General features: G+C 49.2%; 1 protein-coding gene across 2 annotated transcripts in view; it reads right to left on the bottom strand.

The window, feature by feature from the left end:
• The window catches only part of SPINT1 (serine peptidase inhibitor, Kunitz type 1), an 88204-nt gene extending 80165 nt beyond the window's left edge, over nt 1-8039 (bottom strand). The window contains exon 1 of one of the 2 annotated variants that reach the window (XM_068253380.1): nt 6896-8039. In XM_068253380.1, the coding sequence (XP_068109481.1) occupies nt 6896-7307 (412 nt within the window). In that variant the 5' untranslated portion in view covers nt 7308-8039. The remainder of the gene's footprint in view (nt 1-6895) is intronic. The other variant, XM_068253379.1, reaches the window with a different exon arrangement.
• Between the last annotated feature and the right edge of the window lie 9020 nt (nt 8040-17059).

The following is a 17059-nucleotide window of genomic DNA, read 5'->3' on the forward strand; positions in this document are numbered from 1 at the left end:
GAGTTGGAGTGGCACGGTCAATGGGTGTTGATACACAGGCACGGTGTCTGCAGCACTTGAATTGTATCGCTATTTTAACTGTACTACCCTATGTGGAGTTTTTTTCTTCTCCATAGAAGCAAGTGAAGTTGGCCATAACGTTCTGTTTAAGATCCACCTGAGAGCTGAGGTGGTTACAATCTGGTGAGCATCTAGTGAGAGAGGACGAGGGATATATATTTGTTTGACACCTGGGGAGCACAAGACACGGGTGGCATCCAGGAGTTGGAACAGTGCATTACAAAGTTTGAACAATATTGCCCTATGTGGAGTCTACTTTCTATTACAGGACTGGAGAGAGCAGCAGTACAATTGAACTTTAATACAACCTGTCATCTAAGAGGCCACCCTGCTTATGACCGGTTCCACAAAATTCTGCCCCTCAGACCACCTGTCATCAAAATTTGCAGATGCTTATACCCCTGAACAGTCATTTTGAGGCATTTGGTTTCCAGATTACTCCTCACGGTTTAGGGCCCCTAAAATGCCAGGGCAGTATAGGAACCCCACAAGTGACCCCATTTTAGACAGAAGACACCCCAATGTATTCCGTTAGGTGTATGGTGAGTTCATAGAAGATTTTTTTGTGTCACAAGTTAGTGGAAAATGACACTTTGTGAAAAATTATAAAAAATCAATTTCCACTAACTTGTGACAAAAAATAAAATCTATGAACTCACCGTACTCCTAACGGAATACCTTGGAGTGTGGTCTTTCTAAAATGGGGTCACTTGTGGGGTTCCTATACTGCCCTGGCATTTTAGGGGCACTAAACCGTGAGGAGTAGTCTGGAAACCAAATGACCTGTGAAATCCTAAAGGTACTCATAGGACTTTTGGCCCCTAAACACACCTAGGCTGCAAAAAAGTGTCACACATGTGGTATCGCCGTACTCAGGAGAAGTAGTATAATGTGTTTTGGGGTGTATTTTTACACATACCCATGCTGGGTGGGAGAAATATCTCTGGAAATGGACAACTGGGTGTAAATAAAAAAAAAATAAAAAAACCACGAAAAAATAATTTCTCAATGCGGGCACACCGCATTGCACGCTGTGCGGTGAGCCACATGGAAGACGGAACAAGTTGCCTAGTAACGGTGGCCGCCAGGAAGTGACATCACACTTCCTGGTACAGGCCGAGAACGCTCGCCAGCTCTTTCCTGCAGCTCACCGCGTGGTAGTGCAATGCGGTGAGCCCGACTGTAATGGGAACTTACTGGAGGAGGGGGCCGCAAGCAAGGTAAGGGAGCGGAGCAGACCAGGCGGCACTGGCGAAAACCGCTGCTTTGACGGTCCCAAGATAGTAATTGCCCTGATCGAGATTTTCGGTTTTAAACAAAAAAATTCGTTCAGCCCCAATACGTGGTATTAAGAACTGGGGTATATAAACTTTTGATCAGGGTCATTTGGGTAGTGCGTGTAGCAAATTGTGATTTAAAAAGAGTAAACAGAAATCATTAATTCTGCCAGGGTTTGCAAACTTATAAGAACTACTGTGGCTAAGGCTAGGTACGCACTAAGATTTTCTGGCCGATTTACTGTCAGATCGATTATTTCCAACATGTTCGACTTGCTTTCTGATCGATTTCCGAACATTTTCCGATCGATTTCCATGCACTTTAATAGGAATCGATCGGAAAATGCTCGGAATTCGAACGGAAAGCAAAATCGACCATGTTGGAAATAATCGATCTGACAGTAAATCGGCCAGAAAATCTCATAGTGTGTACCTAGCCTTAGCCACAGTAGTTCTCATAAGTTTACATACGTACCCAGCATTAGGAGCCTATGTTTACCATCGGTCTAAAATTAGAGAACACAGGTCAGAGAGGCAAGATTGGTATGCATTCATTGAAATGGAGGGCAAAGAGTGCCTGAGCTAATCATAAGTGATCAGTTCACTAAACAGTGAATTAGAATCCTAAAGTGAACTTCCATTTAGAGAATTACAGAAGAGTTTTGTACCATGTTAGCCATCAGTTGGAGTACCCAGGGCAGTGGAGCCGGTACAAAAATCTTCCGACTCCAACTCAGACTCAGTTTATGAAACCACCGACTCCAGGTACCCAAAATGGCTCCGACTCCTTAGTCTAATACTTACCAGGGCTGTGGATTTTGTACAAAAATCATCCGACTCATTTTATTAAAATCACCAATTCCAACTTCGGGTACCCAAAATTGCTCCGACTCCAACTACACAGCTGTAAACCTCCTTTTATACAGCTCAATCTACTTACCACAACTGTGACAACTTACTAACCATTTACAAATGGCAGAACTGCATACAGCCAGATAGATAGATGGCTCGATAGATAATTTCCGACACGTCCGAACTCCTGTTTGAACGTTCCGCCGCTCGATTTGTGATAGTGAATGGAAAAAGAGAAGAATAAAAAGAGTGGAAGATAAAGAGCATCGACTGCAGAATCCAGAGTCGAAACGATCGAACGGGAGAATCGAGCGGCAGAAACGAACCGTGTATGCCCAGCATTAAAGCAATTGCTTGCTTCACAGGAAGTGGAAATGACCTGGGCTGGGCTGAAACTTTGCATAGAGGTAATAATATTTAGAACGTTAATAATCAACTGTCAGACAACAGTCATTCTGAATCTGATTATCTCCAGGCAACGGTCTGGTTCAGCCCAAGGGAGATAACACATTGTAGAGCAGGGGTGCCCATACATTACTTAATATTTCGGACCAATCAATCTTCCGCTCAATCTTTAAAGGGACACTTAAGTCAAACAAAAAAAATGAGTTTTACTCACCCAGGGCCTCCAATAGCCCCCTGCAGCTGTCCGGTGCCCTCGCCGTCTCCCTCCGATCCTCCTGGCCCCGCCGGCAGCCACTTCCTGTTTCGGTGACAGGAGCTGACAGGCTGGGGATACGAGTGATTCTTCGCATTCCCAGACACATTAGCACCCTCTATGCTGCTATATGGTATATGATATATGCTATAGCAGCATAGATGGCGCTATTGTGGCCAGGAACGCGAAGAATCACTCGCGTCCCCAGCCTGTCAGATCCTGTCACCGAAACAGGAAGTGGCTGCCGGCGAGGCCAGGAGGATCGGAGGGAGATGGCGAGGGCACTGGACAGCTGCAGCAGGCTATTGGAAGCCCCAGGTGAGTAAAACTCATTTTTTTTTTGTTTGACTTAAGTGTCCCTTTAAATCGATTTTGGGTCAAAAACTGTCAGGAATGGCAGAAGATCTCATCGCTAGTGCTCAATCGGGTGCAGAGCGGAAATGATATGGATATTGCAACAACCGACTGACCCTCGGCCGTTGTGTCATTCCTCCCCTCCCCAAGTTCAGTTTAAAGGGAATGTCCAAGCAAAATAAAAAAAAAAAATGAGTTTCACTTACCTGGGGCTTCTACCAGCCATCCTGTGCCCTCGTAGTCACTCACTGCTGCTCCAGTCCCCCGCTGGCAGCTTGCCGACCTCGGAGGTCGGCGGGACGCATTGCGTACATTTTTACGCATTCCCGCTGGTGCAGGAACATTAACACATACATTTTTACGCGTTACTGGTTCAATGCGTGAAAATGTACGCATTGAACCAGTAACGCGTAAAAATGTATGTGTTAATGTTCCTGCACCAGCGGGAATGCGTAAAAATGTACGCAATGCGTCCCGCCGACCTCCGAGGTCGGCAAGCTGCCAGCGGGGGACTGGAGCAGCAGTGAGTGACTACGAGGGCACAGGAGGGCTGCATGGGGCTGGTAGAAGCCCCAGGTAAGTGAAACTCATTTTTTTATTTTGCTTGAACCTTCCCTTTAAATGCTCCCCTGTCCACTGGCATGACTCCAGGATTCGTGCAGTGTCACCGGTAGTGCCCCTTCTGCGCGACATTGGCGCTTGTGCTGAAATCTATTGAAAATTTTTCTGCAGCCAGTATGTGCCTGGGTAATAGATTCCTCTCGGATAGTGGTCGATCTGGTGGCACACCTTAAGTGCCAAATTGGAATACAGATAACACCACTAGTGCCTACAGACAAAAGGACAATCCGTCATCAGTCAAAACGCAGATCATGAAATAGCTTTCAGGGCTGGAACCCACAGGAGCGCTTTTGGCAGCGTTTTGGCAGCACTGCGATACACTAGCAGTTTGCCAAAACGCTGGGCTAATGTTAATGGATGGGGCAACTTCCACAGGAGCGTTTGCGTTTCTCAGAAACGCAAACGCAGGACCTGCAGCATTTTGGGAGCGTTAGCGCTTCAATGTAAAGTATTGAACCGCTAGCGGAAACGCTCAGCAAAACCTAAACTGAGCGGTTTTGCTAGCGTTTTGCGGTTCAGCACACTGTAACAAAATGAAAAATAATTCACAGGACCAATCAGGATAAAAACGCAAAACGCTACGCACCCACTGGGCAAAAAAACACAATGTTGCAAAACATGACCAAAAACGCACATGAATCCGCTTGCAAACCGCTCAGACAAAACGCTAGCGGTTGCGTTTGGCGTTTGCTGATTTTAGTGGGTTCCAGGCCTAAATCAAGACTCGTGATCCCTACAGACCACATTGGGAGAAGATTCTGCATTTAACTAAAGCTCTTTACACACGCTCGACCCCAGTCATTAGAAAATGAGCAATCCCTGACAGCTGGCCACACAGTTAGAGCACCGTTGAATTCAACAGTGGCGCAACGACAGTCCACAAATCAAATCACTAGCTTAAGAGCAAAAATGAGGACCCAAAAAAGCGTAATTGGCAAAACGTGAGTAGTGTGAATGGAGCAATCGTTTATTATTGTTTGATACAAACAACTAACACCAATTATCTTCCAAACCAATCTGCCAGGACAGATTAATCTAAATAGACAATTGCTGTCTTACAGTCGATGGAACAATTTTTTTTTTCTTAACGATTCTCAGCCGTCTCCCCATTCATTTTGGACAACAGCGATCCAGAATGTGTACGGAGCTTGAGGGCCCGTTCTCACTGGGGCAATTAGCGGGCAATTCCCACTAATCGAATCGGTTTTTAAAAGAACTCAATAGAAACCCAATGGCAGTGATCGCACTACCACAATTGACACTGATCATGGGCATTTTGTGATTAACAGCGATCGCAAAACGTGTTGCCTGCAGCATTTTGCCGGGATTCTGGAGCAATCGCGGTACAGTGCTTATAAAAGCGCTGATCGCGAACATCGGGAGCTATTCGCAGTAAAATAACCCGCACAAAATCGGTAACGCTAAATGCTACAGCTTTGCACTTTTTAAGTGTGAATGGGCCCTAAAGCCACATAAGACTGGTCAAATTTGTAAAGTAAGATTTGTCTATCGTTCTCTAAAGGAGCGTACACACACACAAACACTACAAGAGGCAACGACGGGTCCGCCGGACCCTCCCGCTGGGCGGTCTTGCTACTGTCGGCTAAAATACCGCCCAGCGGGAGGGTCCGGCGGACCAGTCGTTGCCTCTTGTAGTGCGTGTGTACGCACCTTTACTCTGCAATGGTGAAAGAGAAGACAGAAAACAACTCATCTTCTAATGCATGGGAATGCAATCATTACAGATTGCCCAGCAAGCTCATGGTGAACCAGAACTCCTTGGAGCGTGTAAGGGGCTAAAAAGGACCAGAAAGCCCTCTCAGGCTAGGTTTCCACTGCTGCGATTACGGCACAATTCCCCGTACACTAATGCGATTTGGCAGCCTATTGAAGTCAGATGATCCGAATTCTTGTGCAGGTAAAAAAAAATCTGACAGCATGCAGCATAACCTCGCATCACCCGTCTGAAACCCATAGCCATGCATAAGACGGCTAGAAGGATTCGGCTGCGAGACCCATCACAGTTGCGCCAGCATCGCATCTCGCAAGACGCATGCTGAGCAGTGGAAACAGCCTTTCTAGGATGCTATGCAAAACAGGAATTTGCCATCTTAAAACAGAAGGTATTTGCAATTATTCAGGTTGAAGTAAGCATATGAGATCTCCCACAATGCATCAAAGGGACGATTTGCATATTCAGCAATGACGCATCGTGGAAGACCCCATATGCTCACTTAAACCTGAATAAAATCACAAATACCTTCCTTTCGGGAATACAATAAGCCCGGTTTTCAAACTGCCCCGGCTGTACCGCCAAAAACAGGCCTTCGGGGAATACCGCGTACTTCGGGGAATACAGAGTTACTACGCAGTATTCCCCATCTAGCCAAGCAGAAAGTGATGCGCACTTGCGTTCACTTCCTGCTTCAGGGTATGCAGAAGTGTACGGAAGTGTATTGTAAAAACATGCTTCCGTGCCGCATCGTCAAAAAGTTTTTAAAAATCCCTGCCACGCCATAGACTAACATGACTTCCAGGCCTCCGCAGAAGCTGCACAGTAACATAGGACTTCTGGCAGACAGACTGCAGGTAATTTCACTTACCCCATAGGTTTGCACTGGAGTGCGGTAGCAGTGCGTCAGATCTGACAACGCACTGCCCCAGTGTGAAAGGGTCCTCAGGATCAGTGGAAAACAAAACCCAGAGAAGAGCCATTTCCCAAAGCAGTATTGGCACATATACATATGGCTGATCTGAAAACAATTTTTTTTTTTAACCTGTAATAACAAGAAAGTTTTGGCTGTAGTTTCAAACACATCTGTCAATTAAGTGACAGAAAATCAATATGGAACCTTCAGCTTTGGCTAAAAAAAAAAAAAAAAAAAAGGTTTTTAGTCATTTGAAAATAATTCTTCACAGCTCATGATTGGACAGACATCTGTCACCGGTTGGTATCCACAAACCTCAGAATATGGTAATACCCCAAGTTGAAATATTTCACATTAAAAGCATCTTAAAAAGACAATATGGCCATTTGTCTGAGGAACAAGTGCAGCGTAAAGTAAATCATTACCTTCTTTGTCTTCCCTTCTATGTAAATACTTGTCGCTGACGTCTAATCGGACATAGCTGAGATATCCCTCCTTTCTGACAAACTTGCAGACAAAATCCTGCTTGTACAGGCAGTTGAGCAAGAAACAGGAGTTGACCAGGTTATCTTGGCCATGGACAACCTCCACCAGTGCCAGATTGCATCCAGGTGTCCTACAGCAGGCCTCCAAACAGTCCCTGTCCCTATCTAGGCTGGGGGAAGAGAGGAATGTGGCCCCACTACTCACAGATTCATTAAGTTCCAGGACAAAGTTGGACTTGCCCTTAGTGAAATTGTCCAGACAGGCCTGTCCATGGAGCTCAGGCTTTTTGTGGGGATCGGCCGATCCAAATCCGATTACTCCTAAGAGAACCACAAGGCACAGGCTGGGCATTCTGATGGCCAGTGTGTTCTCAGCCTGATCCCAACCCTGGTGGTGGCTGCCTGTATTCAGATTAGTTGTTAGGAACCTCTAGAGCAGTGATCCCAGACAAACCATCATCAGAAGATCTGGCCAGGAGATACCATCCACAATGCGATGTGTGGCTTCCTATATTCTCGATAAAAAGTTTTGGTCCCCGAGACTCACAAGCTTGGCAGAAGTTCCTGCCCCGTCAGGAGCATATAAAGTCCATAGGCTGGCACGGGATGAAGCCCTCTCCTTACACCCCTCAGGCTAAGTAATGACAAAAGTCCGAAGTAAAGAGGTCCACCTAGAAATAAGTAACTCCGAGCAGCAGTAACAGCGCTCCGGGCTCTTCTCTCGCCCCCCTAAAGCGCTCCCAAGTCGAGGCAATCCCACTCCGAGTCCTCCGGAGGTTTCACATGAAACTGAAATGGGTGTAGCCGATCTCCAAGCATCTACCTTTAACCCCTCGCGTGCCGGCGGCGACAGCCAGGTGTGAGCAGTACCTGCATAGCCGAGGAGGAGCCCGGAGAGGGCAGGAAGTGAAATCGTACACCTGGCCCCCTCCCCCAAGATGTGAGTCACACTGAGGAGCTTCTATCACCTCCACACTGACGCTGCTGTCACCTTAGAGAAAACACAGTGACGTATTCGCGACAACTGGCTGGAACCGAATCAGGCACGATAGGAGGTTCCTATTCTATTCTCAGCCTCCTCTGCCTGGCCTGCTACCAGCATATAATAGAGGAGCCGCCCCGCCCTCCCTTGCATGCAGGAGGTCTGTGGCGCTAGTGCTATCCTCTTCTAGTCCCGTGCCTTCTGTTCTGGCAGCATGTAGGGCGCATCATATATTGTATATACGAGAGCTGTCCCGCTCTCCAATGCCTGCACTGCAGCCCGCTGCTGAGGATAGGTGTGTGGCGCTAGTGCTACCCTCCTCTGCCTGCTGGCAGCATGTAGGGCGCATCATATACGCAGGAGCCGCCCTCTCTCCAATGCCTGCAGCCAGTTGTAGCATCTCTAGCGAATGCAACCACTGTGTAGTGTAAACTCGCTATTGTCCTCAACAGGGGCGTAACTAGAAATCACTGGGCCCCCCTGCGAATATTTGGATGGGGCCCCCCCATAGGTGCCAAATAATCGTAATGGGGCAGCGTTTCACTGTAAATTAATTGTAAAGTGGGAAGCATTTTACCAGACAATCGTAATGTGGGCCAGAAAATCGTAATGTGGGCCTTTAGAAAATCATAATGTGGGCAGAGTTCACCAGAAAATCGTTATGTGGGCAGAGTTCACCAGAAAATCGTAATGTGGGCACCAGTCACCAGAAAATCGTAACGTGAGCAGCAGTCACCAGAAAATTGTAACGTGGACAGCATTCACCAGACAATCGTTATGTGGGCAGAGTTCACCAGAAAATCGTAATGTGGGCAGCGTTCACCAGAAAATTGTAACATGGACAGCATTCACCAGACAATCGTAACGTGGGCAGCAGACACCTGAAAATCGCAATGTGGGCAGCAGACACCAGAAAATCGCAATGTGGGCAGCAGACACCAGAAAATCGCAATGTGGGCAGCAGACACCAGAAAATCGCAATGTGGGCAGCAGACACCTGAAAATCGCAATGTGGGCAGCAGACACCTGAAAATCGCAATGTGGGCAGCAGTGACCAGAAAATCGTAATGTGGGCAGCAGACACCAGAAAATCGCAATGTGGGCAGCAGACACCAGAAAATCGCAATGTGGGCAGCAGACACCAGAAAATCGCAATGTGGGCAGCAGACACCTGAAAATCGCAATGTGGGCAGCAGACACCTGAAAATCGCAATGTGGGCAGCAGTGACCAGAAAATCGTAATGTGGGCAGCAGACACCTGAAAATCGTAATGTGGGCAGCAGACACCTGAAAATCGCAATGTGGGCAGCAGACACCAGAAAATCGCAATGTGGGCAGCAGACACCTGAAAATCGTAATGTGGGCAGCAGACACCTGAAAATCGTAATGTGGGCAGCAGACACCTGAAAATCGTAATGTGGGCAGCAGACACCTGAAAATCGCAATGTGGGCAGCAGACACCTGAAAATCGCTATGTGGGCAGCAGACACCTGAAAATCGCAATGTGGGCAGCAGACACCTGAAAATCGTAATGTGGGCAGCAGACACCTGAAAATCGTAATGTGGGCAGCAGAAACCTGAAAATCGTAATGTGGGCAGCAGACACCTGAAAATCGTAATGTGGGCAGCAGACACCTGAAAATCGCAATGTGGGCAGCAGACACCTGAAAATCGCAATGTGGGCAGCAGACACCTGAAAATCGTAACGTGGGCAGCAGACACCTGAAAATCGTAACGTGGGCAGCAGACACCTGAAAATCGTAACGTGGGCAGCAGACACCTGAAAATCGCAATGTGGGCAGCAGACACCTGAAAATCGCAATGTGGGCAGCAGACACTAGAAAATCACAATGTGGGCAGCAGACACCAGAAAATCGTAATGTGGGCAGCAGACACCTGAAAATCGTAATGTGGGCAGCAGACACCTGAAAATCGTACTGTGGGCAGCAGACACCTGAAAATCGTAATGTGGGCAGCAGACACCTGAAAATCATAATATGGGCAGCAGACACCTGAAAATCGTAATGTGGGCAGCAGACACCTGAAAATCGTAATGTGGGCAGCAGACACCTGAAAATCGTAATGTGGGCAGCAGTCACCAGAAAATCGTAATGTGGGCAGCAGACACCTGAAAATCACAATGTAGGCAGCAGACACCTGAAAATCGTAATGTGGGCAGCAGACACCTGAAAATCACAATGTGGGCAGCAGACACCTGAAAATCGTAATGTGGGCAGCAGACACCTGAAAATCGTAATGTGGGCAGCAGTCTACACCTGAAAATCGTAATGTGGGCAGCAGACACTAGAAAATCACAATGTGGGCAGCAGACACCAAAAAATCACAATGTGGGCAGCAGACACCAGAAAATCACAATGTAGGCAGCAGACACTAGAAAAAAAAAATGCACCTGTGAAAAAAAAAACAATTCACTTACCTGACAGAAGTCTTCTCCTCTCCCGACATCTGGCTCGCAGCTCCCCGAGTCCTCCTGCAGCACATCTCCCGCGCTGACAGGCAGAGTGCAGGGTTACGGCAAGATGGCTGCCGAAGCCCTGTACTAGAGACACAAATAGTCTCCAGTGCAGGGCTTCTTCGGCGGCCATCTTGCCGTAGCCCTGCTCTGCCTGCCGGAGACTGTGCAGGCTGCTGGAGCAGGGCAGCGGGGAATGAACTGGCGCAGCGTCTATTAGACCCTGCGGCCAGTTGAGCACCTTGCTGGGGGGTCCAGAGCAGCGCTCCCCCCGCGCACAGTGAGCGGGCCCTAGAGCAGCCCTGGGCCCCCCTGCGGCTGAGGGGGTCGCATCCCCGATAGGTACGCCGGTGGTCCTCAATTAGAATACTTCACACTGCAGCACATGCTTAATAGTGGACATGATGAACTCTTGCGCAGGACAGAAGGAAATCAGATAAATGCAGGGGCGTAGCCGCGTAGCAATAGGGGTTGCAGAGGTAGCCACCGTATCGGGGCCCTTGGGCCAGAGGGGCCCCGAAGGACTCTCCATCAACTACAGTATTATTAGCTCTTTATTGGTCCTGTGCTGGCAATAATCACTTCTATTTCTACTTTGAATATTAGTGATCACTAATAAACAGTTCCCCGTTCCCTTCTTGCATCTCTCACACTGTGGTTGTCCTTGGCAGGTTTTGGTGCGCCGTATCAATTGTTATGTATAGAATGCTTGGGGGGCCCCATTGTAAAACTTGCATCGGGGCCCATAGCGCCTTAGCTACGCCACTGGATAAATGCACCCTGAATGTATTTAGAAAGGTTAGCATGTCTAATTCCTCTTCATTTGTGTCTAATCACAAGTTGTAATTTGATCTTTCCTCATGTCACCTGACGGCAGATAAGCTCATTTGAAAGTACAGGATGTTAACAATAGGTCTGTTTCCATGAATGTAGTAAGTAGAAACAGTGCAGATTTATTGCAGGATTTGTTTCAGCTGTAACAAATGTTTTTCTTTAAAGGTTATTATGCTGTTGCTTATAATGCTGGGCATACACGGACAGGAGGGAGGCTTATCAATCGAGCCTGATGGCTCGATTGATAATATCCGACGTGTCCGATACCCGCCCGATCGATACTGCGCTCGATACCAGCGGGGAGAACAATGGCAAGAAACGAGCGGCTCATTAGCCGCTCCCGCGGAGACGAGTGGCAATTGATCCGCACGGACGAGCGGTGACGCGCCGGCATCAAGCCGCTGGCTCGATACCGGCGCAAAAACGGTCCGTGTATGCCCAGCATTATAGAGCAGTGAGGAAGTTCTAAGTTCATGTCCGCTTTAAAGCAGCAGTCCCTGGATACTACCCCAGGAAAAAAACACGTACTGTCAGTAGATAACTACTTGTTCTATTTACATAACACATGTATTGTACTGTCCTTTTTTATTTTAGTAAATTTTATATAGTAAATAAAGAGAATTCTGTTCCTGCCATTCACCATCTTGATTCCCTCTGACTGAAGCCAATCTTGATGTCATTTTCTCCCTTACTTTTTTTCTCTCCTAGAAACTGCACTGTCACAGCTAGCTTGCTTTGTAAACACATGTGAGCACAGCATACATCAGATCTCAGCAGTAGAGTTGGGCCGAACGGTTCGCCTGCAAACGGTTCCATGCGAACTTCAGTGGTTCGCGTTCGCGTCCCGCAGGCGAACCTTTGCGGAATTTCGGTTCGCCCCATAATGCACATGGAGGGTCAACTTTGACCCTCTACATCACAGTCAGCAGGCCCAGTGTAGCCAATTAGGCTACACTAGCCCCTGGAGCCCCCCCCCCCCCCCTTATATAAGGCAGGCAGTGGCGGCCATTACGGTCACTCGTGTGCTGCCTGCGTTAGTGAGAGTAGGGCGAGCTGCTGCAGACTGTCTCTCAGGGAAAGATTAGTTAGGCTTAACTTGTTCCTGTCTGGCTGCATACCTGTTCTGTGAACCCACCACTGCATACCTGTGCTGTGAACCCACCACTGCATACCTGTGCTGTGAACCCACCACTGCATACCTGTGCTGTGAACCCACCACTGCATACCTGTGCTGTGAACCCACCACTGCATACCTGTTCAGTGAACCCACCACTGCATACCTGTGCTGTGAACCCACCACTGCATACCTGTTCAGTGAACCTGCCACTGCATACCTGTTCTGTTCAGTGGACCCGCCACTGTATACCTGTTCATTGAACCCACCACTGCATACCTGTGCTGTGAACCCACCACTGCATACCTGTTCTGTGAACCCACCACTGCATACCTATGCTGTGAACCCACCACTGCATACCTGTTCAGTGAACCTGCCACTGCATACCTGTTCTGTTCAGTGGACCCGCCACTGTATACCTGTTCATTGAACCCACCACTGCATACCTGTGCTGTGAACCCACCACTGCATACCTGTTCTGTGAACCCACCACTGCATACCTGTGCTGTGAACCCACCACTGCATACCTGTTCAGTGAACCTGCCAGTGCATACCTGTTCTGTTCAGTGGACCCGCCACTGTATACCTGTTCATTGAACCCACCACTGCATACCTGTGCTGTGAACCCACCACTGCATACCTGTTCAGTGAACCCGCCACTGCATACCTGTTCTGTTCAGTGGACCCGCCACTGTATACCTGTTCAGTGAACCCACCACTGCATACCTGTGCTGTGAACCCACCACTGCATACCTGTTCTGTGAACCCACCACTGCATACCTGTTCAGTGAACCCGCCACTGCATACCTGTTCTGTTCAGTGGACCCGCCACTGTATACCTGTTCAGTGAACCCGCCACTGCATACCTGTTGTGTTCAGTGAACCTGCCACTGCATACCTGTTCTGTGAACCCGCCACTGTATACCTGTTCTGTTTAGTGAACCCGCCACTGCATACCTGTTCTGTTCAGTGGACCCGCCACTGTATACCTGTTCAGTGAACCCGCCACTGCATACCTGTTCTGTTCAGTGGACCCGCCACTGTATACCTGTTCAGTGAACCCGCCACTGCATACCTGTTGTGTTCAGTGAACCTGCCACTGCATACCTGTTCTGTGAACCCGCCACTGTATACCTGTTCTGTTTAGTGAACCCGCCACTGTATACCTGTTCAGTGAACCCGCCACTGCATACCTGTTGTGTTCAGTGAACCTGCCACTGCATACCTGTTCTGTGAACCCGCCACTGTATACCTGTTCTGTTTAGTGAACCCGCCACTGCATACCTGTTCTGTTCAGTGGACCCGCCACTGCATACCTGTTCTGTTCAGTGGACCCGCCACTGTATACCTGTTCATTGAACCCGCCACTGCATACCTGTTCTGTTCAGTGGACCCGCCACTGTATACCTGTTCAGTGAACCCGCCACTGCATACCTGTCGTGTTCAGTGAACCTGCCACTGCATACCTGTTCTGTGAACCCGCCACTGTATACCTGTTCTGTTTAGTGAACCCGCCACTGTATACCTGTTCTGTTTAGTGAACCCGCCACTGCATACCTGTTCTGTTCAGTGTACGCGCCACTGTATACCTGTTCAGTGAACCCGCCACTGCATACCTGTTCTGTTCAGTGGACCCGCCACTGTATACCTGTTCAGTGAACCCGCCACTGCATACCTGTTGTGTTCAGTGAACCTGCCACTGTATACCTGTTCTGTGAACCCGCCACTGTATACCTGTTCTGTTTAGTGAACCCGCCACTGTATACCTGTTCTGTTTAGTGAACCCGCCACTGCATACCTGTTCTGTTCAGTGGACCCGCCACTGTATACCTGTTCAGTGAACCCGCCACTGCATACCTGTTGTGTTCAGTGAACCTGCCACTGCATACCTGTTCTGTGAACCCGCCACTGTATACCTGTTCTGTTTAGTGAACCCGCCACTGCATACCTGTTCTGTTCAGTGGACCCGCCACTGTATACCTGTTCAGTGAACCCGCCACTGCATACCTGTTGTGTTCAGTGAACCTGCCACTGCATACCTGTTGTGTTCAGTGAACCTGCCACTGCATACCTGTTCTGTCCCAATTTGCCATCCAACTTCTCTCCTGCCCTGCCGCAAGCGTCCTGTCAGAAAGGACCTTCAGCGCAGCTGGAGGCATTGTCACAGAGAAGAGAAGTCGCCTAAGTCACAAAAGTGTTAAGTACCTCACCTTTATCAAAATGAATGAGGCATGGATCCCGGAGGGCTGCTGCCCGCCCCAAGACTAAGTCAGTCCCCGCACACACAGCATCTCTGCCTGCACGCCGTGTGGCTGGCTGCCTGGCCTGCCCCAAGAAGACTAAGTCGCTCCCAGTCCCTCCACACAGCATGTCTGCCTGCAGGCCGCTTGACTACCTTCTCCGCCACCACCAACAGGGTCCGGGACTCCAGGCGGATTGCTGAATTTTTTAGGCCGCTGCTAGCAGCGGCCGCTGTAATAATTTTTCTGGTGCGTGTACATGACTGCCTAATTTTTCTGGCTGCACTGCGGGCAGCTGCAACAACAAAAGAAAAGGCATGTACATGCGCCCATTCCCCTTCGTGATCATTACCTTGCCGTGGTGAAGGGGCTTGCGTATCACAATGAAGCAATGACCGGCGCCTAGATGAGTGTCTCGGGGGGCACACCCACGATAATAAGGTCGTTGCCTCATTGTGGTCAGACCAAATTTGATCAGCTGGACAGTCACTGTTCTGTCATTCAGCTACATCAGCCAGGCGACCATATGGGCTGTAAAGCCACCAAAACCTGCACTCTCGCCATGGTGCGCACCAGTCCAGCACGGCCGTCACTACACAAACAGCTGTTTGCGGTGCGTTACACGGTGAGTTTGGTGTGTCAGTGTGAAGCAGTACCTTAATTACACTACCTGATTGATGTATACACATGCAAGATGTTTGAAAGCACTTTAGGCCTGTCATTTAGCATTCAATGTGATTTCTGCCCTTAAAACGCTGCTTTGCGTCAAATCCAGATTTTTCCCCGGGACTTTTGGCATGTATCCCACTCCGCCATGCCCCCCTCCAGGTGTTAGACCCCTTGAAACATCTTTTCCATCACTTTTGTGGCCAGCATAATTTTTTTTTTTCCAAAGTTCGCATCCCCATTGAAGTCTATTGCGGTTCGCGAACTTTAACGCGAACCGAACCTTCCGCGGAAGTTCGCGAACCAGGTTCGCGAACCTAAAATCGGAGGTTCGGCCCAACTCTGCTCAGCAGCTCAATGAACTGCCCTGAGCCAATCAGTGAGGAGAATGAATGTGGGAGGAGTGATGACAAGCTTCCTTCTCCTTGGCAATGGAAAAAATAGAGCAAGGCTGACTGAGATAAAATTTATTAGAGCAGAAACATTTCTGAATAGATTGGAGTGCTTACAATTCAGGGTAAGGCCCGGTTCACATTAGCGGTGGCCGTCCGGAATCGCCGTGCCGGAGCCGGACCGCTTTCAGAACGGACGGAACGGACGCACGGCATGGCAATGAAAGCCTATGCGTCCGTTCACATGCGTCCGTTCTGCCGGACCGGAGCCGGACCGGATCCGGGCCGGATCCGGACTCCGGCGTCCGTTCCAACATGCGCTATTTTTTGGTCCGGCTCCTCCGGCAGCCGTATCCGGAGCGGAGCCGGACTGCACCATCCGGCCAATACAAAGCAATGAGAGCCGGAGAGCGCACAACACACTGGCTACAAAAACCGGACGTTCTACCCCACTTCCTATGCATTTTGGATGGGGACCACATGGGCCCAGCGTAGAGTGGGGCAGCAGCGATTTCATGCTGGAGCTCTTTTTGCCAGCAACATGTCTGCTGAAGGAGGCGAACAACAGAGAGAATTCCCAGGTTTACGAGTAACAACAGAGAGAATTCCCAGGTTTACGAGTAAATGCCTGGATCCATGGTCCCAACTGCAGTCTCTGTATCCACGGATGGTCTCCACACGTCCACCTGTCTCCAACAATGACCCCAGACCCTTCTGCTGACCTCCCAGACCCCAGGTAATTAAAAGGATGTTATCTCCTTAAGAAACCGGATCCGGACCGCAACCGTGTTCACACCGCACGGAAACCGGATGCAAACGGACCGGATCCGGATAGGAACCGTACGGATCAGGTCCGGTCCGGATACGGTGCGGTCCGGACATCCGGTGCGGTTTTTACTAAACCGCAAGTGTGAACCGGGCCTAAGGTTGCAGGCTGCATATTAAACACAGAGCAGTGGGTAAATGGAATTTGATTTTGTGGCCTCTTTAGTCCTCCTTTCCATGGACTGTTGGTAGGCAGTGAAATGCCTCTCAAACTCTCACAACGGCTCACTGCTGCCTGGTAACTGCTTGTTGCTGCGTGGTAACTGCTCACTGCACCCTGGCAACTGCTTGCTGAGCACACAGTTCAACAGTCCGTGGAAAGGAGGCCTTAGGGCTCTTTCACACTTGGACATTGCGTTGCAGGGGACGTTAAGGTCGCATAACGTTCCCCTAACGCAATGCATGGTGGTGCTAAAGGTGGATGCTACATAGAGCCGCGTTATGCGGCTCGTGGTGCACCATTTTCGCTCGATAGTGATATAACGAAAACGTCGCATGCGTCAAAAGACTGTGGAGACCACGTGATCGGAACACTCCGCATCACGTGGTCCCGCCAGCCAATAAGCGGCCGCTCCAGG

The sequence above is a fragment of the Hyperolius riggenbachi genome, chromosome 9 (assembly GCF_040937935.1).
Source record: "Hyperolius riggenbachi isolate aHypRig1 chromosome 9, aHypRig1.pri, whole genome shotgun sequence".
Classification (NCBI taxonomy): Eukaryota; Metazoa; Chordata; class Amphibia; order Anura; family Hyperoliidae; genus Hyperolius; species Hyperolius riggenbachi.